The sequence below is a fragment of the Mesoplodon mirus genome, assembly GCF_964341445.2.
Source record: "Mesoplodon mirus genome assembly, chromosome: 11".
In the NCBI taxonomy this organism is placed as follows: Eukaryota; Metazoa; Chordata; class Mammalia; order Artiodactyla; family Ziphiidae; genus Mesoplodon; species Mesoplodon mirus.
In genome coordinates, this window is record NC_138987.1 from 86,048,625 (window position 1) to 86,075,476 (window position 26,852).

Sequence of the window (26,852 nt, forward strand, 5' to 3'; positions counted from 1 at the left end):
CACAGCCCTACTTTGACATTTCACAGAGAATGGTTCTGGTATATTAACCAGACCACACTGTTGACTAAGTAGATAACAACATAGTTAAATTTGCTCCAAATCTAAATCACAAATGAATGTGTCTAAGTTTAAAAACACAGAAATGAATACTTAAGACTTAAGTGGTCAGTTTTGTGTTAGGAAAAAAATATATCTATAAATAAATGATTTGAACTGATTTCATCTTTAGAATTTTATTTATCTTTAAAATCTTCGTATTTCTGTATTTTTAACTTCAGATGGTCATCTTTAAATCAGTGCAGTCAATTTACTTTATTGGCATGTGACTTTTTTGTCTTATTTGGAACTCGATGTAGCCCTTGAAATGCCCTTTTTAGTCAAAATAATCTTCTATATCAATATTTGGATCTAGTAGATCTTCTCCATATGCTGAAAGATTCATCTGGTTTAAAATTAAGTTTTCAAATGTTTCTTCTAAATCAGTTTCACCGATTAAGACCGCTCCCATCATTCGCCCATTCTGCAGGACAGCTTTGATGTACTCTTGTCCTTTGGTACACCTCAGTATTAATTCATGATCTAAACCTAAGCCCTGTGCATTGTATTTTCCCAGCAATACAACCTATAGAGAGAAAGACAAAACAGTTATTTTAGTGAGTATGAAAAAGAAACACAATATGCAGTTATTTTGTGTTTGCCTAGAATGGCAAATCTAGTCACGAAAATTTACAGCTAAAAGTGCCATTCAGAGGAGCCCAAAGAAAACACTTGCATGGCATGCATTTACTCTACAGATGACACTACCATACAACCTGTATGAACATTAAAAATACCTAGCGAATATACAAATATGTAGGATGTAGACTACATTAGCCTTGAGTCACAATTTAAAGATTTAGTAAGAAGCTGAATTTGATCTTTCATGGGCACATTGTTTAGTCTCCCTGAACCATATGTATATATTTGTATGTGTTTCTCCTTATCGGTAAATTAGGAGGAAAAATCCTGCCTCAGAGTGATGTAAAGAGGATTAAATAAGATAATATGTAGGGGAAAGTACCTGCTCACTCTTGAGTATGAACAGTTGTTAGTTCTCTTCACAAAGGAGATGTGAATTGCAACTAAAGCTCAGAAATGCACCAACAGGGAACAAATCTGGAAGAGATCCCTCCCCCAACCCCCCGAGAAGGTAGGTAATGATTATCAGATGATTAGTGATTAAGCCCAGCAATAATAACCAGGTATAGATTTGCAAGAAATGAGGAAATTTGTCATTTTTTGTAAAGTGATTAAAGCCATATAAGTTTATTCATGTGAGAAAATCAGATGACCATAATTAGTTATAAAACGAACAAGCAGGGGCTTCCCTGGTGGCACAGTGGTTGAGAGTCCACCTGCTGATGCAGGGGACACGGGTTCGTGCCCCGGTCCAGGAGGATCCCACATGCCGCGAAGCGGCTGGGCCCGTGAGCCATGGCCGCTGAGCCTGCGCGTCCGGAGCCTGTGCTCCGCAACGGGAGAGGCCACAACAGTGAGAGGGCCGCGTACCGCATGCTTATCTATCTTACCTTGTAGTTAAAAAATTTTGTTACATGAGCGAAAAGTTCAAAGCTGAAATCCATGTCAGTAGACTCGCCTACACTATCTGCAGCCATGCACTTTGCTGCATACCATCCCATCTGTCTAGCCTGGGTCCACAGCCTCATCTGAAATTAAAAAAATGGTTATGCAATTTAACTTTTTATTATCATTATTTGAAAAATGTTATCACCTTAACCTAGTAAAATTCCTTAAAGGGGTTCAGTGCTTGACAGTCCTTGACAACAGTCAGATCTAGCTAGTTAGGTAATTGATTGAAGCATCTTTGCCACAGAAGCAGTCAGCAATCCACACTAACCAACTGATTCTGGTGTTTGATCATTCTTATACCTCATGTGTGGTAACTAATGTCTTTTTGTGTGCAAAAAATAATAACCATAATCATGGATATGAGCTTTAAGTATTTCTGGTAGAAGTGATAGATTTTTTAAAAAAATTCAGTCTCCTCTCTAAACAAAGTAGGGTCTGACAAAGTAAGAGGCAGCCTACGGTAAGGGAGCAGTGACAACTAGAGAATAGCCGACAGAAGTGGCCTGCAATATTACACTGCTGCACTGTTACCTAATGTATTCTAGCCTCCGAGTCCCTTTAGTTTGTGTCTCGGAGTATATAAAACAAATTAATTAGTGTACTTACTGCTTCTGCAAATTAAGAGATGATGTTTTATTAGATTCACTCAAAGTAAGAAACCCCTGTTTATTTTTGGACTTTCCTGTATCAGAGTATGAGGCACATGAAGGATCTAATAATATACATATTCCCTAGATTCAACCCTTAGAGGGCTGAGATGTTAAAAAAAAAAAAAAATCCTATGAACTCCAATTCCGAATTGAGTTTGGGACAGATATGCCATAAAAACAACATTGGATGTCATTGTAGAGAAAACTAAAAAACAAGCTAGTTTGAAGCATTTTAGAATTATGGCTGAAATCACTCTCTTGTTGATGCTATCTCTGATGTATGTTAAAACATACTAAATAATAAAGCTGCTTCTTAGAATACGTCTGGTTCTTCCACGACTTCACACTCCACAGTTAATCTAAATAAATATCCCTACCTATGGAGCTGGTCTTTCACCAAGATAAGCGTTGACTGGTTCTTTCATCTGTTAACATCTACCTCTGTCTCTACTCCTACTAAAACAACCCCACCTCTGGCCACTGGTATCTTCCTCCAGTACTTCTGCTCCACCATTACAAGGCAGGCGACACTATCGGGGCAGGAGGAAGTCTAGATCCAGTTAGAAGGGGTTGTTAGGCTAAGGAATTCTGCTTACTATGGGAACATTCTTTCAGTAATAATTCCCACGGGAATAAGATCATGAGAAACAGAATGTATGGTTTATAATCTCAGTTTGCTACTTTTTAATCCAAAGCTGTGCTGTCCCAAATCATAGTCACTAGCCACATGACTATTTAATTAAAAGTAAAATTAAAATTCAGTTCCTCAGTCACATTAGCCACATTTCAAATGCTTAGTACACACATCGCTAGTGGCTACCTGACTGGACACTGCTGAAATAGAGAGCATTTCTGTCATCACAGAAAGTTCCACTGGACACCGCTGATAAGCGTCTGAGCATGAAAAACAAAGTAACAATCATAATTCTTTTTAAATTAAAAGACATCCCAGTCTATTCCATCACTATATAATAACTTACCAAAAGGGAAAAATTCTAGTGTTCTTTTTGTTTGTTGTTTTTGTGACAAAAAAACTCTATGATAGCTTCCCACTTAAAGTAGAAAAGTTGGAAAACCAGAAGGCTGGATATGCTGGTAGCAGTTCCTTTATTTTCAGATGGAATCTCTGATAAAAAACCTGTGACCTATGCCAGCTTACCTGCTGCCAGACTGGGCTGGGCTGCCAGGAGGCCGTGCAGATGTCACCTGCAGCATAGATGTCAGGAAGGGACGTGTGCATGTGATCATCCACCTTCAGGCCACCGTCTTCTCCTACATCAAACTAAACAATGTTCCTCATAAGCATATGGGGTAAGAAAAAGGAAACGTGACTTTTTCATTCTAAAGTAAAAGAACAAGTCAAATTCTACACGTTGATATGCTGATCTTTAATGAGAAAAGTTGGCTAAACTGCAAAGTTTAGACAACTAAGCTGAATTTCCAGGCACTCAAATTCCTACTAAGATGAACCCATAAAATTCTTAGAACTTCAAATTCTTAAAATTCTTAGAACATCAAAAATTGCCAATAACCATATGATGACCCCACCCATAGTTACAAAAATATTCCTTAGTTTTTGTAAACTTCAGATGCTAAAAAGCAAAAAATACAAGCTGGCTTCTCTAAAAGAATCACTTTTAAGAATTCATAGGAGGTATCAGTTTCTTACCAACATTTAGATAAATTGTGCATTATGTCCCCTTAATAATGACACTTAGGCTGGGATGTTAACTGCTTAAGGACTTGAAGCAGTAAAAAAAATACTGCAAATCAAGACATGAATATAAACTAAACAGTTTTCAGTCATCTTAAATTACAGTTCTGTGCCAAAACAATGAACAATTATTCATGCTTGAGAATTAGAGATCTTCATAAATAATACTTTAAAAATGTTCACAGTGGGACAAAAATTTTCACCTTACATTGTTGCCACAGAGAAAAGGTTCTGTATTTGGTGTAACTCCTGTAGCACTGACAATGAAATCGCAGCCATATATCTTTTCATTGGTCAATTCCACATATACAGGCCATATCTCTTAAAACAAACAAAAAAAATTATTCTCAAGTGTAATCACCACCGTCTATAACATTATGTGAATACGACTAGAAGAAAGAAAGAAAGAAAAAGGCAGGAGATGACTTTAAAACAACACCTCTTAATATTTATAGGTACATCTGCTCAAACAATTTTTAATGTCATCAGTGCCATCTTCTTATTTTGGGTATAATCGCAAAACCATGGCAGGCATTCTAAACATTTTTCCTTCAAATTTAGACATAGAAATTCTAACAAAGTAAATTTAAATTGATAATACTTTATAAATTATTTCTTTAAAAATCTTTATTAATAGATTATACTGCATTGAGAGTTTAGTCCAACTAGGTTACTCACTTTTCAATGTTTTCCCTTATTATTCACATTCAAACTCTAACACTCTCTTTTCCTATGAAAAAATTCAAAGAATTCAGAGCAGTGGGATATCCCATACAGTAGGTTTGGGTGAGTGTATTTCTGAGTAGTTCTCACAGGAGTGTAGAATAGGAATTTTAAGAGATCTGTGCCTCAAATTTATAGATTTCATTCTGTTTGATTTTGAGGATGTCACTTCACCTTTGCGAGTATCAGATTTTTTTTAGTTTTTATGTTTTGTCTTGATTCTTCTGATTAACTCACCACGTTATGATGGTCAAAACATAATGAGCCCTACGTAAGATGTTACGCTTTCTACAATTTAATTTATTAGAAAATGTAAAGAGTAGGTAGTGAAAACAAAATGATTTATGTTATTAAATTATGGTTTTATTTTTACTTTTCACATTTAAGTTTGATATGGAAATATGAAGCTGTTTTCTAAATATAATAATAAAGCAAGATTAAGTTAAAAGTGTTTAATTTTTTCTTATTTCATCACTTACCTTTGTCAGCTATAACTAACTGATTATGATGGTCTCTTGGAAAAGTCAAGGACTTTTTCTTAGAAATTCTAAATTCTTCCTGAAGATAGATTTTCTTTACTTCACACGTAGTTTCAATGTGAATTTTATGAGAAAACTAAAATAAAAGAAGCACTGGTCACTATAATACTTCTAGAAAGAATGATCTGGGTTACTGATGATGAAGAAAAAATGTATAATACACTTATAAAAACATATAGAAAAAATAATTCTTATAGTATAAAAGAAAACACACTGAATGCCCACAAGCATGCCTCTCAATTTCTGTTGGAAAGAAATAAGCAGAAACTCAGTCAGTACTTAAAGATATCTAGTAGTTGAATTGGCAGGTAGCGCCAAGGGCATACTTTTTACTGTGAGCCTCCCTGATAATTACACGTATATTTCTTTTAAATTACAACTGTTACAGACTAAAAAAAAAAGTTGATATATCCCAGATTGCTATATTCCAGAATCTTAGTAAAATGCCAGTTAGGTAGGAGATACTCAATAAATGTTCACTGAACTAAACTGAAGTTCCCAAGTTAAGAATACCATTAATCTTAGGACCTGAAGGTGCAGGAATAAATTATTTTGTGTAATTTCCATCACAAAAATTAGATACACTATGAAGCCAGCCCCCTTCCAACCTACTGAAGGCTGAAAAGGTATCATACACAGTAATAAGGACTGCATGTTTCTTGCAATATTTAAATATCATAGCCTTTTAACAACTATAAAAAAACTAAAATATCTAGTAAATAAAATGAGTAAAAGCAAGTCATCTGCTTATGCAATTAGGATATTAAATGTGTATTTTATTTAGAATCTATCTAATAACCTTTAAAATATTATACTACATCTAAAGTGACCTTTGAGAAAAGATTAATTTAAAATAGGACAGGTGTATTCACTAAAGTCTCTGTATGGAGATCTCTGTCTCTGGAGAGTTCAATGGGGCCAAGTGGCACTGAAGCCCTTTCCTAGAACCGTGGATTTTAAGGAAAGTGACCTAGCAATTCTTTGACTATATGCTTATAACCAGTCTTTAACAAACAGTTCAAGAATTTAAAATCGCATTTAGATGCGTTTAAACAGTATATGAAAACATACCTCTTTTGTTCCTTTAAGATTCAACCCTTCATGCCAATCAGGTCCCAAGGCACTGCCTGTATTACCAGCATTGGCTTTGGTTTGTGCTTCCTTTTGCCTTCCTGAAGGGATAAACTCAATTCAAAATCCAAATGATATAAAAAGTGCCAGGCAGAGAATTACGTTTGTGTTCAGAAGTTTTTAGGCAATGTAATAATTTTCACACATACATTCATACAGCAGGACTAAACTTATCTATATTAATCATTTTAATCATAATTTTAATATTTTGTGATGTAGAGCTATAAAATGGGTAATCTTTCAATCGAGTGTTGTGCATAAACACTCAAAAGTGTTTTATGGATGTTATATACACTGGTTAATATGAAAGCTAAGAAAATTAGACATCAAATTTTGAAAATTTTGTCAATTTTTAGTACCCCCAAAACTTACAAAATTCTTGCTCAATTTTATAAGCCAAAAGTTTAAAAAAATAAAAAAGCTCTTTTAAACTAAAAAACTGTATTTGTTTTTAAACTCACTGCATTTTTAATAAAATTACCTTAGGTATTGTCCAACTGGAGCATCTGTCCGCAAAGATGCAGATGGGCTGGTTTATTTAATTTACTTTAAATTGCCAGTTTTAGTTCTACATATTTTTCATATAAAATACATCATACACATATATACACATATAACTATATTTATCTTATAAATATTTTATACATATATATAAATAAAATCTTAAACATCACATAAGGAAATAGAAATAAGTATCTATATTCCTATCCCCAAATAAAATATTTTTGCTAAATTTTCTTATAGCCTTTTACTATATGGTTAAAAAAATAAAGTTTCATCCGTGAATGAATGAGCTAGATGCTATATTTACCTTCAGTTGTATATCTGGTTCTTTTTTGTGCAATTTTAGCCTCTGGTTTTTCAGCAATGAGCTTTGAAGTCAAGAATTCAGCCGCTCCTGCATCGAAGAAAGTATTCCCAATAGCTTTATCTTTAATGGCCCAAATTACTTCACAGCCTTCAATTTCATACCTAAAGGAATATGAAAGTTAGTTGGAAGAAAAAATCTTTGTATCTACAAATAACAGTTGTCTCTTAAGGCAAATGTAAAGAAAATATTTTAAGGCAAACTGAGAAAGAATGATTATAAAGAGGAATGTAACACTTTTTCAGGATAATACGTGCTAAGTAGAATAAATAATACAAGAAATTTAACCAGTTTACTGAAAAAACATATGTGACAAATATATGTACTGAATATCAGGTAAAATTTCATTACAGTGAATATCACTTCAAAGTGTTCAATTTCTACAAGATAGTTATATGAATGTCCACCAGGGTTCCCAGGAGTGAGTAGTGCCTTGCTTATAGAGTAATCAGTAATGATTATAGTTATAGAGTAATCAGTAATGAATGGATAGATGTTATAGATGTTATATAGCTACAATATTGAGAACAGATGACTTCTTTGCTAACAAATATCTTATGTATTCAAAGCACATTATGGAAGGACACAGAAAAAGGAGCAAATGAGAGATAGAAGCTAAAATCTTAACTTTGTTATAACAGAATAATTACCCTGCAGTGAATTCCCTTCACCTCAGAAATTTCCAAGCCATCTAGCCAAAGAAAGATCCAGTTCACAGAAAAATGAAGGATCTTAGAGGAAGAAAGTGGCCAAGGAAGCCACCTTCCATTACCGTTCAGGAGGTAGCCAGAGCTCCTGAGCACCTGCAGTTTTATCTCTAGGTTTGGACACTGAGAATGTAATTTTCTTAATATTCATTCCACAAAGGCCCTGAAATTCATTATAATTTATCTGCTATTACTACTTGTTTTGGTACAAATGAATTGGGACAATCCTGGACACACAGTATATATCGTCATCCTAACTACACTAGGATTTCATTTGAAATTACAATGGTAATAAGAGTGTATTAATGTTATTAATTTTTAACATTTATTTATGGTAAAAAGTACTGCCATCTTTGTATCTCAGACTGATACAAGTTAGGTTATATGACTTTTCGAGGCTGATCAATAAGCAGGTGATAAAAGAAAGAAGGTTTAGTACATCTGACTTCAGATCACCTGATGTTCATGCTTTCTGGCATATGGTAAAGGAGTCCCTTGCTTTCTCCAATGGGCCTTTATTTTTCCTCCTCTCCTATGCCAGCAAAGAGTATTTATAGTTACTAAATGTCAGATTATCTGGAGAACATTTTATCTTAACACTGCTCAGGTCATACAGCATTGCTGATGAGCAGAAAGCAGAATACACACACACTTGGTGATAAATTTTATATGTCAATTTACATATAGGCACACAGTTACCATGAAATGAGTTCCTTAATTTTTATAAACTAGAAATTTCTGTAATTACCATTTTTTTGTATTTTAAAGTAGTACAGCAACAAAACACATATCAGAACAGCTTAAAATACCGATGCTAGACCAGCGAGCCATATTTACTGTAAGTAGTCACCACAAGTGACTCCTGGGTGTGCCGTACCTCACGAGACACCCTCTAATCCTCTTACCCTATGAACTGGTCCTCGGAAAGATGCATATGCATGAAGGTATCATCACCCATAGGGGAAATACTGCTTTCATTTTTAAAACCACTCTTAAGAAACAAGTATTAAATTTTGTGAAATTATGAAAAACTATGTTTGAAAAAGAAAGGATTAACCTACTTTGGAAAGAAGAAAAGAGATAATAACTGAAATAAAAGTATACTGAAGAAAATCAACATTAGCCTCAGTGGGACACGGGGGCTATTAAAAAGCAGAAAGAGTTTGGATATGTCATTTTTCATCAATAGAAGACAAAGGCCTAATCATTGAGTAAACCTAGACCGAGAGAACAGCACTATATGGGAGCTTTCTTAAACTACCAGAGTTTACTGAATATAAAATTATGTGTTTTATATCCAAGTATGTGGTCTTTAATCTCCGACCTAAAGAAAGTGAGGAATAGGATTAAATGTTGTGAGACTGTGAACATTTTTGAATGAGAAAGCTTTTCAATGTGAATAATAGTAATAATAATAATAATAGTATTAAGTTATACTTTTGGTGATAACTGATGGAGAAAATCTGTCATGTGTACATAAAGACTTGAAGCCCCTCTTACAATAAATCTATGCCTCCCTCCTCTTGGCCCAGTTTGGTCTTGACTCCCTAGTTTTTTCTCTGCATTTTTCCATACAATGCTGCAAACTTCATAATTAAAATAATGACTGCCACACCTAGTACTCAGGCAATCCAACAACTCTTACAGGTTTCCACTGGGATTCACCATCCTCTAAAAAGGAGGGGCAAAAACCTAGTCTCAGAGTTGGAATGAATGAAAGTGAGAAAAGACCCCTGTCTTTTCTCTTTGGCAAAAGAGGGCTTTGGCAGATTCCTTATTTTGATATAAATTTGTCCTCTTTGTAGTCAGACCCAACTTTCTGGCATGAAAAATATCTAGACTATTCCATGTCAGCCATCTGCTGAAAGATAAAATCACAAAGAAAGTGCATCAATGCTCTGTAGACCACAGCAGGTCCTCAATGTTTTCCAAACTTGAAATATCATCTTAAGATGACAGTATTTCATATTAAGGTGTTCACAATCCCCAACTTCCAAAAACCAAGAGCTAGGAGTACCACATACCCTGAAATAGAACTCACAAACACTTTGTGTTTCATCGGCCAGACAGGTACCATACATGAGTGAAGCAGGATGGGTATAAGCAATAAAAAGTAGCGGGGACTAACACCAGAAACCTCTAAAGGTGTACACATTTTAAGTTGTTTTTCAGTATAGTACATGCTTATAAGAACACATGTATGGGTCAAATCTACACAGTCATCAGTGTCAGACCCTTTGAGACCTAAAGCATTCCCAAAATTCCTATGTTTTATAAGGTCAATTTTGCAACTATGAATTCCATGAAAGCTAAGAAAATAAAGTGGATTTTTCCCCTTGAAAATGTATGAAAAACAATTATATTTATCTTTGATTTTAGGATAAGATGTCTTCTAGTCCGTCAATAATCACATGAATCACAGAGCAATTCTTACATAATATTCAAATATAGGTACTTACACTAGTTCAAGTGCAATCCCACCATTCCCTATGATCATTATTCTCTTAGCTTTTGTAAGCTGTTTCTGAAATTCCTGTATCAAAAAGAAAATGAAAAGAGTGTTTTGTAATAGTGGGCAATGCCTGAAGCAACAGGCTTCACTGATGATAAACCTCACTTTCCCACTCTGCCAGGACACACCATCCCAATTAATATAATAAATGCTCCCTCCATGTTTCACCCCAAACTGCCTTTATAGCAAGGCCTCTTCCTGACTTTCCTTGCCTTTTATGTCACTACATTCAGAACTGCAGCAAGAGCCTCTGTCTTTAGTTTACCACATTCCCAACTATTTGACCAAATCAATTACCAACATGACATTGATTTAGACCCTGGAAACAGGATTCTTCCTTTCCTTCTAGTCCCTCAATTGACACTTTCCTTGCAGTTACTCAGCACTTGGAACTTGCAGGAACGAGAAGCACAGCAGCACAGTGGTTAAGAGTGCAGATCTAGAGTCCCTGGCTCTAGCAGTTACTAACCAGGTGACCTTGGGCAAACTGCTTAACCTCTCTGCACCTCAGGTTCCCCAACTATAAATGGAAATAAGAGGTGAGTATATCTCAAGGTCTCTGTGAGTATTAAGATGACAGAGATAAAGCTGTTGGGAGTAGGAAGCACATAATGTCTAATATTTATTTTAAAATGTTATTACGTTATAAGACAGCGAATTGATGCCTCCACCTCCCATCCCTTCCCCCTCCCCCCAAAAAAGATCACAATGAACTTGGAGAGAAAAAAAAATACCAGGAGTCATTCTTATGGTACTTTCAAAGGAGAGAATAGTCCCACTGCTTCAAGATGACATTTGAATAGCTAAATTCCACCTCCTACTATGTCAGGTCACCATTGCTATTAATGGACCCCAAAACTTATTGTAATGTACAATACATAACCACTGAATTGACTTCTTTAAATTCTACAAGAAAAAACCTGAAGTTAATTCTACTTTGTCCTTCACTGAACACAGTAGGTAAGTAAAGACCTGTAAAGAGCAGTGGACAGGGAGATGAATGCCATGAGTTTACATTATACTTCTGATAAACTTAATAACTACTTTAGTATAGCTAAATTTCTTAGTCTCTCCATCTCAGCTGCCTCTCTGTAGAGTGGGAGTAATGACTGTCACACAGGATTATCGTGAGGATTCAGTGAGCTCACATGTGTAGAGGGCCTCGCTGTAAGTTCATGTGTAGAGGCCCTCGCTGTAACACAGTTATGAACTCAATCTTCGGTAATATGAACCTAAAATGTTTACAAGAACATAATCCAGTTCTTCTAGTATTGTCTAAATTCCTAATTATTTAAGAATAAACTGGGGCTTCCCTGGTGGCGCAGTGGTTGAGAGTCCGCCTGCCGATGCAGGGGACACGGGTTCGTGCCCCGGTCCGGGAAGATCCCACATGTCGCGGAGCGGCTGGGCCCGTGAGCCATGGCCGCTGAGCCTGCGCGTCCGGAGCCTGTGCTCCGCAACGGGAGAGGCCACGACAGTGAGAGGCCCGCATACCGCAAAAAAAAAAAAAAAAAAAAAAAAAGAATAAACTGAAGAAAATACTATCAATTTTCAAGACTATAAAATCTTATAATGTAGATGTACAATTACCACTTCATGGGACAGAACAACAACAATGAGCCTGAGGTAAGACAACAGTATTGTGACTAGAAAACAAGAAGGTTTTTGGCAATAAGGGTCAATGAACCCGGAAATAAATTACCAAGAGAAGTTGTATAAGGTTCTGAAGATAGAATTTCACCTTATTGGGATAGTTTGTCACTGTTCTTGAGCAGAACAACAAACAAAGTGTCTTTTTCAGTTCTAGGATTCTGTCGTGATTCTTCATGACAAAGATCTTCTGAATACTAATTTCTTTGCTGAGAAGTAAATTTTGGACATGCTTTATCTTTTGAGAAAAAGATCATGACGTCATTTAGGATGCAAATCACATACTCCCGATCAGAGTAAAATAATGAATGTGTATGCAATGTAAGTTGTAACCTTCAGCATAGACATTATTTCTGGGGTACCACATAATGGAAAGAACATGAATTAAAAAACAAGATAAATTATCCACTAAAACTAAACTCAAACTGGCAGTAATAAAACATTATAACTACTTTCTGGTTTATGAGTCATGAAACCTTTCTTCTGCTGCTACGGTTTAGGAATGGACATTATAAGTGGAACACTTTGATTCAAATGTAGAAGAAGTCTAAGAAATCTTCATGTTTCTTTCCCATGACCCAATGTCAAAATGTTACCTGAGCACTGTCTGTATCACGGATTCCTAACACATAAGGATTTCCTTCACATATCAACTTTGGTTTAGCTCCAGCACACAAACAGAGCTTCTTATAAATATGCTGATTGCCGTCTTCAGTTAAAATGCACTGTAAAACCATAGAGCAATGAAGAGGAGAGGGGAAACATTTATACATTAGGTACAACTGCACTTTAAACATTCAGTAAGACAAAAGCAAAAAATATATTAAGGTTGCCTCTTGGTGGCACTCAATACTTTGTTACAGCAGTGACAAAGCTAACTAAGCGTGAGAAGGCATTCTCTAATCCAGTGATTCCTAATCACTTTAGAACCATAAACCATTTTAAAAATCTGATGAAAATCAGTCCTTCTCCCGTGGAAGAAAAAGGTACATTCCCACAAAATTTTGGATAAAACCAAGGGAATCTCATGTTTGGAAAGGTATGTTGACCTTAGATTAGAAAGGAAACATTTAGAAAATTTCAAATTGAGCATTCTGATGAACATTTCCTTGATGAACATTCTGATCTCAATGAGAAGATACTGTAAGAAGATCTAGTGATTCTAATCATATCAGACCTTAATGTCTATTATGGGTACAGGGGAGTAGTGAATGGTAGAAGAGGTCACAATACATCTTCTTAATCTGAAAAATCAGAAGTGCTAAAAAATAGTATTTATATTCTTAAGTACAAATAACAATCACTTTACCAGCAAACTTCATGCTGTTTGGGGATTATATTTTCATATAAGTGAAAAACATGTTAACCTTAAATCCTAGCATGTACTGGCTTTAAAGTTAATTTATATTAATTTTGAATTAATGAATTTAGATGAATCTAAAAATACACATCAGAGATCCATTGTTTTTGTTCCTTAATATTGAATGAATATCTACACAAAAGTAGAAGCATTTAGAAAGCAGGTATACATAAGCATGTGCTACTATGAGAGATGTCAGACTTTGCTGGAATGGTTTCGGAGGTTAACCACTGTGCCATGTGTCTGATTTATAAAACTTGCCAAATAGCATTTACATACCCACTGAAATAATTGTTACCCATTTTAACTCTTCAGCTACATAACAAATACATAAAACCAATAAACCAATACAGTATAATCATACAGGAATGTTACACAAGTCTTCCTTTAGATAATCTGGTTAGAATTTTAACTAATTAGTTATAGGCAATGACCAAATTTAAAAAACTATTTGCATTTAACTACTATAAAAGAAACACAAAAACTTTTCATTGGCTACTGTTAAATTTTTGGAAGTAGAGACGAAGGTAAAACACATCGCTTCCAATTCACTAAAGAATACGAAGGATGGATGATAGAATGCAGACATGTATGTTATGTAGGACACTTTTCAAATGAAACGTGTGGCACTCTGATTCATTCAAATGCCCTAATATATAAATTCCCTCACAATTCAATAGTATACTTTTGAGCCTACCTCAGTGAGCAGATTCACTGACACGTGTGTTTTATGGAACAAGTACTACGATTACAAGTATTAGGAGCTGACTGCGGTGTTTGGATTCAGATTTGTAATATTTTTCTCAGAAAACTCAGTACTTTTTGTTACTTTTTTTTTCCCTGTCAAGTTATTTGTTTCAAATGTGACATGTATGCTTTCTCCCTGAGGGAGAACTCAAATGTGAGCTGCTTTAGAGAAACAACTACAAACCCTACTTCCTATCTTGCCTAGAGCTCATCGGAAGGTACTGTTAATCATGTGACACTGAGACTTCCTGACATCTGAGACTGAGGCACTGCCTTTCCTGAGACTGTCGACTGTCTTAGTCTGGGCCTTATATCATTTTGGACTATTACAACCACCTTCTAATTTGGTTGTTGGCTACTGGCCACTTGCTCTATCCCAGTTCATCCTTGACACTGCTGTCAGATACATCTTCCTAAAAGAGTATTTTAGCATCCCTGGCTCCACTTAGAATTTCTTTACTATTTTTTCCACTGATTATAAAATAAACTCAATGTATTAGCCTGACGTAAAAAGCTCTTCACAATCTTATTTACTTACTTCTCTGGGCTAGTCGGCCAACCTCCTTTACTTATCCACAGCCCAACCCCTTGACAGTCTCACTCTTCCACATGCCCCTTTCCTTTCTCTGGGTCTCTGAACCCGTAACGTAATCTCTTCTTCCTGGAATGTCCTTTTCCACCTGGAGAACTCAATTCACCCATCTTTAAAACATAGCTCAAATATTACTCAATCTGGGAGGTCTTCCTGAATACCTACCATCAGAGCTTTGATAATATTTCGACAACTGTTTTCTTCTATGGGCACACATTAAACGTACGCATGGCTGTACTCCCTATGACACTGAGAGCTACGGGAGTAGGTTCCTGCTATCACTGCTACTGTATCCCGGTACTTAATGCAGTGCCCAAAACACAGTGAACACTATATAAATGTTAATGCTAATTTAAAATGTACAACCTAAAATGCCAGGCTAAGCTAATTATATGACCCCAATAAACTCACAAAAAGTGTAAGTTTTTCTAATACTAATGGAAATCAATGTCACTGAAATGTATATGCTAGAGACTTGGGCGGTGGTGGAACAGGTGGGGGTCAAAGAAAGGCAGGCAAAACCTCACCAAGATTTAACAATGGCAAATGTCATTAAGAAAAAGACCCTCTTACATGTTCTTTGCTGTTCAGTTGCTTTACTCCAGATTCTATAACCTTAATGTTAGGAAAGCGATTTTCTAACATGGTACTTGGTTGTTCTTCAACATCAAATTCTTCCAACACTTTAGAAACCTGTATTAGATAAAATAAATAAAAATGTATACTTAAAAATATTTTTCCTTTCAAGAATTTAAAAAAAACTTTCATTTCTTTTTATACACTATTTATTTCATATTCATAAAACAAGAAAGTCTGCCAACTGCACTATATACAGTAAAAAGAGGGCCAGACTCCACATTTTAAGACCTAAATTCAAATACTAGTCCTACCACTCAGGCAACTCAGAAAGTCACTGAGCCTGTTTCCTGGCCTGGAAAATTAGGGCTTGGAAAATTAGGGCTAACACTACTTACTTCTGTATAGTGTAATCAAACAGCTTATCTATTTCTTTATCCTTGTAGCTCTCTCTTTCCATTTACTAGCTAACCTTATTGTGATCTAGTCTTTGGACTCTTCTTTTCTCTTCTCCAAAATCATCAGCATCCTCTTGGACTCACTTTCCATCCTATCCCACTAAAACTCCATTGTGGATCATTTATTTCAAATGATGTGCCATGGATTTGGGGAAGGATTTTCCCCAAATCCTTCCTTGCTCTCTTATCCTTAACCATTAATTACCCTGAAAATGCCCAAGCACAGACCAAATTACTTGCTTTCTCTAGTCCTATACCCAGTCTGATATAGAAGTACCACACACCTTTCAGACTGGTATTTGGCCTTAAACACTGCATGAAAATGCTACTGCAGGCTATAGCAGTTCTCAAACCTTTTAGTCTCAAGACCCTTTCACACCCTTACCAATGATTGAAGACCCCGATGAGTTTTGTTTTTTTGAGTTACACCTAGCAATATTTGCTGCATTAGGAATTAAAACTGAGAAAAATTTTTAAGTATTTCTTAATTCACTTAAAAGTAACAACAATAAAAACATGTTACACTAATATAACATACCTTTAAAGAAAAATATTTTTTTTCTAAAACAAAACAACTTAAGTGAGAAGAACAGCCCTGTTTTACATTTTTGCAAATTTCTTTAATATCTGGCTTAATAGAAGATAGCTGCATATCTGCTTCTGCATTCAAACTGCTTCTACTACCTTTAAACCACTGCAACGTTGTTTTGGTTGAAGTATCGATACATGAAGAGAGTTCAGTCTCACACAGATATGCAGCCCTTTCAGATAATTGTACATTCTTCTTGATGCCACACTAAAACTCAACAAGTGATGGTTTCTTAAAGGTAGATGAAATGTAGAATTTGAAACCATAGCAAGAACTTTTCATACTGTGACTGTGAAATCCATTAGTTTATCCTGCACTTTGAGTGGATCTTGGAACATCACACATCAGTCGTTTGGACAATACTGGTTCATTAAGTTAACAGACATCTTCCAAATACTGACACATTTCATATCAATAAATATAAAAAAACACATTCATTATTATCAACAATTTCATGAGAAAAGTCTAAGTACTATAAGGCTCACAGTGAAGAATGAGTTTTCCAAAAATCTAATTTTTGCTTGAAAGCTCTAATTTTGTCATACTGGCAACAAGTACCATCAGTTGTTTTCTTAAAGTGACAGGCTCACTTCATTCATTTTCCAAACATGAATAGCCCGTCTGTCAGCTGTTCTTTCAAGTAAAATTGATGTTCCATGAAAACAGTAGCTGGTTCATCTTCAACTCAGCAATTGCACAACTGGTTTTTCTTGAGACAACATTGTACTCATTGTATGCAGAAGAGCTTTATGCATACATCGCATTGCATCATACAGAATATTAAAAAGATGTGTACTCAGGAGTCAAGATTTAATAAAACTAACATTTTTTTACTGGCTTTTATTTTTTTCACTAACTGTGTGGCAGTGAAGAACAAAATGGCTACCAATGTAAGTAGCCACCACTGCTTTTATACCATCAGTGCAAATGTCAATATAGTGAGAAGAGCGATAACATCTTAGTAACATATTCCATTCCGTCAGTGACTTTTTCAAATTTTCACCATTCTAATATTCCCTGAACTTACTCTATCCTCTTTATTCTCAGTAAATCACCTTACTTCTAGGCACGAAGAGACCACTAAGAACTCTGACTACTTCTTTCCCACTATCTAGACATTTCTTTGCTAGTGTTCACCTTCCCTGACCCATTCCCACTATTTCAGAGTCAATCCATTGCTCTGTGCTCCATATCCCATCGCCTCTCACCTCCTCAGGACTCCTTCCTTGTTATATATTCCTTGCTTTCCTTCATCTTCAGGCTTCCCCACTGGTTTCTTAATCTCAACAGGTGAACAGGCTCAAGTGTTTCCCACCGTAAAAGAATAAAACTCAACTTAACGCTAGACCTTATGTCCTCTTTTTGCTGCCACTCTATCTTTTCTACCTTTGCAGCCAAATTTTTCAAGCGGGAAAAGTTTATGCTAACCGTCACTTTAGAATTTCCTCCCATTAATTTCTCAAAACAGTATAAACTGTCTCAAAGTCACCAATGATTTATACTAGAAATAGCTACTTTAGAGCCATCATCTTACCTGACCATTCCACAGGATCTGACACAACTGACCACTCCTCTTAGTTGAAACTTCTGCCTTCCTTGGCTTTAGGGTTACTGCTCTTTCACAGTTTTCCTCTTAGATCTAAGACTAAGAAGAAGGATGGCCATTTTTAAGTTCTCCTTTCTCTCTGACCTCCGCTTAGTGTTCCAAGGACACCACCACTGGGCCCATCTTCTTCTCCCGGCATGTGTCCTTCCTGGGAAAGTGCAAGCCAGGCCTGTAGCTTCAGCTGACACTAAGACAATGGTGAATACTAAATTACCGTCTCCAGCTCAGTCTTTTCACTTGCTCTAAATGCTCCAGCAGTTTGGCATATCTAAATGTAGATAAAGTGCAATTTCACATCATGGCACACAAGCCCGTCACCATCTGGCCCCTGCCTACTGGTTCAGCCTCGCACTCCACACGCCAGCAGTGAACTGGTCCCTGTTGGGGCATGTTTCATAGCTATACATTTTCATGACCTTGGCACATGCCTACCTCCACTCGCTCTCTTACAAACACTGTAAAACCTTCTTCAAGTCTCAGTTTCAATGCAACTTCCAATGTAAAGCCTTCCTTGATTCGCAAAGGCAGGCTTTGTCCCTCCTTCACAATGTTTTCTATGTGTAAAAATAAATAATGCATGTATTGGAATATGACCTCAGTTTTTTTGCCTCTATCAGGATAATGATCATATTATATGACAACTATTTCTTGCATATCTGTTGTCCCAATAGAAAGTAATCATTCTGAGAAATTGACCATGAGGGCCCTACAGCCAAGGTGCCTAGTTTCAAAACCTGAGTTTATGCACCTCAGAAATTTACCTAACCTCACTGTGACCCATTTACCTCACCTGTAACATGGGGATAATATAACGACCTACTTCACAGGGTTAAGAATTAAATACATTAATATATTTAAAACATTTAGAAGTATAGCATAATAACTACTCCATAAATGTGAATTATTATTATTAATCCTTTTTCTCCTTTAAAAATTACACAAGTCATGAATATGTGCTCTTTTTAACACTAAACAAATAAACAATACATAATAAAGATTAAATATTAAAATCCTTCTTTACCGCTCTTTAAATCTCACTTTCCCCTTACCCCAGGGATAACCACTAATGACTTTTTGATGTATGTTCTATACTTTTAATCTCTATAGCATGGGTGCCTAGCACACTGGTTGGTAAATAATCTAGATGCTCAATAAATGATAACAAGAATGCAATTTCTGACTTCTAAACACTAAGAATAACTGACATTTGCAATATTTATTTTAATTCACTTTCACATAGATTAGTACATCTTAAGCTCACAACCTTGTTAAGTAAGCAAGGAAGATATTATCCTAATGATGCAACTCAGGTACAGAGATTTGCCAAGGTTACACAGCCAGTAAATAATAGTTAGGCCTAGAACCCAAGTTCTTTTCCTTCTATTGTACAACACTTAAAAAAAAAAAAAAGGTTGGCAAAAACTAAACTCAGGTCTTACAACTCTGGGATCATTACACCAAATTAAATCTTCTGTAAAGACATTAGAAGACTCAGCTATACATCTCTCTATTATGTATGTACTCTTAGCCGTAAGTGAATATATACTTTTTTCTTTTAGAAATTAAGAGCCATAATTTGTTCTCTGGTTCTCCCAATCCCATAGTTCTTTTGGCTGTACCAAAGGTTCTAAGATATCTTACATATCTCTAGGCAGGTTATAAAGAGCAACATATGGCACTAAATTACCCTTGGTCTTAGGGGCTTATGTAAATCTTAGGGGTTTATATATGAGAATGGGGTAGGTTAACTGTATATTGATCTCTTCCCTGAGAGACAATATATAAAGAACTTTTATAAAACATACTTCAAGATTGGAAAGGTGTGTTTGTGGGAGATGGGCAGGGAGAAGGTTGCTTTTCCTCTTTAACATCAAGTCTCTAACCTTTATATGAATAAATAATAAATCTTAGACAAAAGGCTGAAAGAAAAAAAAGATACAATCTATTATCAGAGTATTATAAGGGAGAACTTCTAATGAATCAAAGACTATGTTAATAGTCTTCATTGCAGTGTGGGAAGAAAAGATTTACGTTTTTCATCTTTTTATTCATTTATTTTTTGCATAGGCATTATAATATTCACAATTGTAGCACTGTAGTACATGTATATAATTTATAAATATAATATTAAAATATGAGCTCAAAAGTTTTTCACAGGCGAGGTACAGGATCAGAAATGTTTGGAGACCACTTTTTTTTGATACTATGACCCAAATGTTCTCAGACTCCTATTATAATGTTATAACGTGTGTAAAATAAACTCACGAACTACAGACTGTTCTGAGATGCTTATGACACATCTGAAACATTAATTATCTGCAAGTGTAAACTTGGCTCAAAAGCACTTTTCTTCTGACTCGTAAACACACAAACATATATATACACACACATTTATAATAAAGATACACATGTATATTTGCATAAAGATACACATGTATATGTGTGCAACATCTTTCCTCAAAAGATAAATTTTCTGAAAAGTAATTCTGAGTGGGGAAGAAAAGATGGGAGAGAAAACTAGAAATTCAGCACCATTCCAGGTGCTTTTGGTATTCAATCTGAACAATTCTAAACTTTGAGCTATGATTTTAAAATGAGTATCAAAAGAACATTTGTCATTTTAAACAATTAAAATACTACAATTACACTAACTGCTATTTGAGTGACTGTAGTTTTTAAAGAGTAATACTAAGAAAGTTATATAAAGGTTCTTACCTGCTTGAAATTTGTAACTGCTTTAATAACAGGAGAAGCTGTGATCAGGAGAATATCTTCTGATGGAAGGTGAATCGCCAACTTATTAAAAAAACAAGTAGGAAAAATATGATAAATAACTAAGCATTAGTACATATGGCATGGTGGGGTGAGACAGGGATAATGCAATTTTAATCATGTTATTAACTTAGGCAACTAAAAACTCACTGTTCTTCCTCTAAAGGTCTTGGTCGTATTTATGAGGTAGTGGTGAGTAATGTCCCACTCTCATATTGATTAAAATGAAAAATATTTACACTAAACTCAACAATTATCATGCAGAGGATGAGAGGAAACTATCTTCTTAATTAACAGTTAAACCAACTTCTATTTATTATAAAATAATAATTTCAATTGCCTTTAGTAGAATGAAATTAAGCAAAGCTTCAATAAAACGCTTAAAAGCTTAGCACCTTTCCCAAGTACTTCTATAATATCTGACAATATTATCACTCTCTCCATCTTGCTTTCCTCTGTATATTCTGTAATTTATTTCCCCACTTTCTGTTTCCACTATTATGCTACTAAAATCACCTTGAAGTTAGCCTTCCAGTCTCATATTAACCAGCTTCCCCTGTTCCAAACACATTGTAACTAATCATCTTTCAAAATTTTTCATTTGATCATATTACTATACTGCTCAAAATCATTTGACTACTTATATAAGTCTTTGTTAAATTCTTAGCACGATTTACAAGATCCTTTATGATCAGGTCTCTACCAGCTTTCTTGGCTGCATCTCTGGTCATCTTCCCCAAGCAGCAAAGCTTAAACCATATGCTTTAAGCTTTGCTGCTTCCAGATGGTGCCACGCTTTTCCACCTGAGATTACACTGTTACCTCCCTTTGGAAAGTCTGTCTTTTCTTGTCTACTTGGTGAACTTTTTACTCATTCCTCTATATAGGCATAACTCAGAGGTACTGTGGGTTCGGTTCCAGACCACTGCAATAAAATGAATATCTCGATAAAGCGAGTTGCATGAAACTTTTGGTTTCCAAGTGCATATAAAAGTTATGTTTAGGGACTTCCCTGCCAATGCAGTGGACACGGGTTGGGGTTGGCCTGGTCTGGGAAGATCCCACATGCCACGGAGCAACTAAGCGCATGCAACATAACTACTGAGTCTGCGCTCTAGAGCCTGTGAGCCACAACTACTGAAGTCCGTGCGCCCAGAGTCCGTGCTCTGCAACAAAGACAAGCCACTGCAATGAGAAGACCACGCACTGCAACAAAGAGTAGCCCCCGCTTGCCGCAACTAGAGAAAGCCCGCGCGCAGCAACGAAGACCCAACGCAGCCAAAAATAAATACATAGAAGTTATGTTTACACTATAGTTGCCAATATTAAGTGTGCAAAAAAAATGTGTTCTTAAAAAATGTAATGCCTTAATTAAAAAATACTTTACTGCTAAAAAATGCTAACCATCCTCTGAGCTTTCAGCGAGTGGTAATCTTTTTGCAATAGTAACATCAAAGATCACTGATCACAGATCACCATAACAAATAGAATAATAATTTAAAAGTTTGAAATATCGTGAGAATTATCAAAATAGGACACAGAGACACGAAGTGAACAAATGCTGTTGGAAAAATGGTGCCAATAAGGCTTGCTAGAGAGGGTTGCCGCAAACCTTCAATTTGTAAACAATGCAATATATTCAAAGTACAATAAATCGAAGGGCAATAAAATGAGGTATGCCTGTACTAAGACAAAAGGACACCTCCCTTAAGAAAGGATGCTTCTTCCCTAATCCACTCCTTACCAACTCCACAGGTACCCCTAAGGTAGTGAACACATCGATGAAATGATTTATTTACTTACTTACTTTTACTTATTTATTTACATGACTCACTAGGCTGTGAGTCTCTAAAAAGGCGGTACCATACTCTGTTTGTATTAGTCTGATGAGCCCTTAGTACAATGCCTGGATTATAGGTGTTTACTCAGAGAATAAATGAAAACTACACACCCAAAGATTAAAAGTTAAGGGAAAAAACCTCTTCAATTTCTTATGACATCAGTGATGTCATAAGAATATGACATCTGTTTACTGTTTACCAACAGAATAATCCAGTCTCTTTTGGAATACATGTGCATGTATATACGTGGTCTGATTATTCACTATAAATCAGAAAAGCATACCCTCACTGCATTTAATCCCTTGCCGGTTGTTTAAAAAAAAAAAAAAACATTACTAGAGATGATATCTCTTCTATCTTGGGAGTCCAAAGTATAGGAAACTTACGTAAGGGTTTCTTTATCATTCAGTTATGATGCACTATGGACTTGGGCAGCCGTGCGGAAGCGGGATTCAATCAACTAATTAAGAAAGGGGGCTGAATTTTCTGACCAAGAACTTACTAGTCGTAACCACCACCCCTCCCTCCCCATCGGCTTTGACATTACTAGGACCAGAGCCGGGTTCAGTCCGCTTTGCGTTTCCCCTAACAACTTGCTCGCCATCGCTCCTCCCTGCGTCGGAAGCGAAGCCTGCGAGGTACTAAGGGCATCATCTGGGGCCACGACACAGGCTCTAATATCTGGGAGCAAGAAGGAGTGAGAGGGGAAAAAGGAAGCGGCTAAAGAGCGTCCTGGAAAAAAACTAGGAAAGGCGGGCGGGGAAGAAGCCTCAAGCGCCACCGCCTCCGGGATGGAGGAGAGGCGGAGCCGCCTGCGCGCCCCCCTTACCTGCTCCGCACAGGTGACACCCGCGATGCCACCTCCGACCACCACGAACTTCCCCGCCGTCGGGGGCGAGCACGCCGCCTCCATGCTCTCGGACTTCCAGCGGTTTTAGGACTACAGTGCGGAAGCCGGAAAAGTTTACAAGCCGGGAGAGGGAGTGGCGCGGGGGAACCTCTTTCGGCGCCTGCTCCTGATAATCCGAGCTACGGGTGCCCGGGAACTCACACTTAGTCTCTTCGCGCTTCTCCGAGCTACGGGTACCCGGGAGCTCATACTTAGTCTCTTCGGGTCTGCGTTTCTTAAAGCGCAGAGGCGGCTTGGCAATTCCGGGGTTTTGCGTTACTATCGCCACAGCTGAATGTAGTTTTTCCACGACATTTTGATAAAGATAAGACAAAAACCAAAGTAAAGCAGATGGGTTGTCAAAAGAGGCTTGGCAGGTTGTCTAAAGACAGACGAGTGTTCTCACGGGGCGGACCGTTCTTAGAATAAATGAAGTTCTCACTGTTCGTTCCTGCGGGAAATTAAACACAGCCCCAGCTCTTAAACTCTTCCTGGTAGAAGGAACATAATCCTTCCCTACCCTTAACCTAGCAAGCTAAGATTTTATATTTTGGAAGCACATTCTTCATAGACTCATTAATCAAGACAAAAGCAATACTACTATTGTTTTCTAAGAAGTTATTTCCATTTACAATTTTGACCTCAGCAAAAATTTCCCATAGTATATAGACTTGCCATTTTGTCAAAATAAAAGAACATTCTTCCCCAGTTTTCAGTAAATAACAGCATGTGTAAAGGCTGAATTAAATCTAATTTTTAAAAACTATTTTTACCATATTCATATTATTACAGTATTCACCATTAAATTGTTTTACTATTTACTATTACCTTTGCTGTCTCATATAATATTTCCCCTGGGGGTTGTATTATAAAATTAAGAGGGTACTATTTCTCTAAATGGCTCACTCAAAAACTGGCAGTTATCAATCCCCCTTTAATTCTTTAAAACTCTGGAAATAACCAGCCTATATAAACGAGAAAACCTAACACATCTAATTACAGATATTTACTGATAGCTCTGACAATTATTGTGTTTTGATTTACTAAGTTAAATAGTAGGCACTTTAATAAGTGATTCTAAGTCCAATTACTCTCTCAGGCAAGCAAACAAAGCATTTCTAGCAAGAGGAAATTGGACTTTAAACCCATATAGATCTAGTCTTGTTTACTTCTCTTGCTTCTTTTTTTTTCACACGATCTCCCTCATCTCACTGTGCTCTAGCTAGAGCCACTTGCAGCTTCCAGGATATGGCATATTCTTTAGTTTCTGAGCATTTGCACATAACTTGCAACCACACTTGCAGCTTCCAGGATATGGCATATTCTTTAGTTTCTGAACATTTGCACATAACTCTTTCTGTAATGCTCTTTCCCAGTAATTTTCCCTAGCTAAATCCTCACTGACCTTTGGTTTAACTAGCCATCACCTCCCCTAAGAAGCTTTATCTAATGTCCTCCAGACTGAGCTGGGTACCTCTTGACTTAAAACACTTTATTTTACCTATTACAGGTCTGATTCCCCCTCGCCACACCCCAATCATAAACTCCTTCATCTCAGGGATTACTTATCTCTCTTTGAATCTTCAATTATTCATGAGTGTCCATGTAAATGTGCTGAATGAATTAGTAAGTGGGTGGAGCATGAGTCTGCCCCGAAGTCCCTTAAAAATGCATTAGATCCTCTGGTATATTATGACAGCTATTTCCTCTTTGTGGAGGGCAAAGAGAAGAACAGACTGGAACTCAAGTTCCCAGAGGAAATGGAAAGAGACCAGGTGTAGATGAGAGGGAGGGTGGCCCTGGGAAAGGAAGCAAAGCAGGGGGAGGCTCCCCTCTCAAAGGAGAAGGAATGGTGACTCTACATTTCTCCTCTTGAAAGCTGGCCTATGTCAGGGAAGGATAGTGATAAGACCTAGCTGCCTCCTTCACTGGCTTGAATATTTAACTTTTGAGATTCTAATGGTTAAGGAAGAGCACTAAGAAAGAGCTAGCAATGCATCCCACTTTATAGTGTTGATGTATTTAGATAAAAATGCACTCTGGGTGTGGAATGGGTTAAATGTAAGATATAGGTACCTTTGGAACATGGATTCCTCAGGGAGGACAGGAATGGGTAGGGGTTGGAGAAGAGGTGACTGCAGAGAAAGCTGGTCTAGAAATGAGGGAGGCTTCATGCCAAGGGGTAGGAGACCAGCAGAGAAGCCAGAATGTCAGCTCCCTTTTAACTCTTTTTGGGATGCTTAGGAGTGAGCAGCACACCAACTTAGTGGTTGTTTTGGAGGAGTGAAAGAAAGACCAGTTTCTTGCTAGATATTCTCGTGTACGCTTAGAGGTAGAAAAGAATAGTGGGCCCTGGAGTAGACCAGGACAACTTCACAGAGGAAGTAGGGTTTATACCAAACCTCAAAGGCCCAGAAGCATTTGGATAGGTTGAAAGGAACAATCTGGCAACCCAAGTGGGAAATATCTCAAGTACCAAAATGTTCATGGCTGAAGTGAGCTTGGGAAATACAGGAGACGGTAAAAAAGGGAAAAACAGTGGCTGGGGAGTTCAGGATTTATCTGGAAAAAACTGAAGGAGATAAAACACTCTTTATCTCACTTCTACTTCCTTAACTTTTCTTAAAGGTCATCTCTAACTTATAAAGTATTAAGTGAAAACCTAGCTTCCCATTCTTCACCATGCTGATTCCAAAACAATGTCTAAAATAAGAGGGTTTAGATTAATTTATTGAGCTGACTGATTGAAAACTGGGAAAGAACAATGAAATTTCATGCAATAGTTAATGATTAACGGCTTTTGAATCAGATGTCCTAGGATCAAATATGGCTCTAGCATTTTCTTAATCATGGGATCTTTAGTGAGTTAGTTCTCCACCTGAGCCTTAGTTTCCTTGTTGGCAAAGTGGGTGTAAGATCTACTTTATAGCAGGTGTGGAGAAAAGGGAAGCCTCCTACACTGTTGGTGGGAATGTAAGTTGGTACAGCCACTATGGAGAACAGTATGGAGGTTCCTCAGAAAACTAAAAATAGAATTATCATATGATCCAGCAATCCCACTCCCAGGCATATACCTGGAACTAAATTCGAAAGATACATGCACCCCTATGTTCATAGCAGCACTATTCACAGTAGTCAAGACATGGAAACAACCTAAATGTCCATTGATAGATGAATGGATAAAGAAGATGTGGCACATATATACAAAGGACTATTACTCAGCCATAAGAAAGAACAAAATAATGCCATTTGCAGCAACATGGATGGACCTAGAGATTATCACACTAAGTGAAGTAAGT

The 26,852-nt window shown here is 36.7% G+C and overlaps 1 protein-coding gene across 3 annotated transcripts; it reads right to left on the minus strand.

Moving 5' to 3' along the window:
- Positions 1 to 229: 229 nt before the first annotated feature.
- On the minus strand, positions 230 to 23,653 carry PYROXD1 (pyridine nucleotide-disulphide oxidoreductase domain 1). Of its 3 annotated transcripts, XM_082636075.1 has the most exons (13): positions 23,494 to 23,653; positions 20,767 to 20,847; positions 19,857 to 19,934; positions 15,396 to 15,515; positions 12,720 to 12,848; positions 10,421 to 10,494; positions 7,198 to 7,358; positions 6,327 to 6,427; positions 5,196 to 5,331; positions 4,202 to 4,314; positions 3,439 to 3,561; positions 1,569 to 1,706; positions 230 to 622 (listed from the first exon to the last, which is right to left on the minus strand). In XM_082636075.1, exons 1-13 carry the CDS (start codon positions 23,575 to 23,577, stop codon positions 374 to 376), a joined length of 1,587 nt encoding a protein of 528 aa, XP_082492201.1. In that variant the 5' UTR covers positions 23,578 to 23,653; the 3' UTR covers positions 230 to 373. The 3 variants fall into 3 exon arrangements, with proteins under 3 accessions (XP_082492201.1, XP_082492199.1, XP_082492200.1); XM_082636073.1 differs by lacking the exon at positions 19,857 to 19,934; XM_082636074.1 differs by lacking the exons at positions 19,857 to 19,934; positions 20,767 to 20,847; positions 23,494 to 23,653 and adding an exon at positions 17,980 to 18,073.
- Positions 23,654 to 26,852: the final 3,199 nt, after the last annotated feature.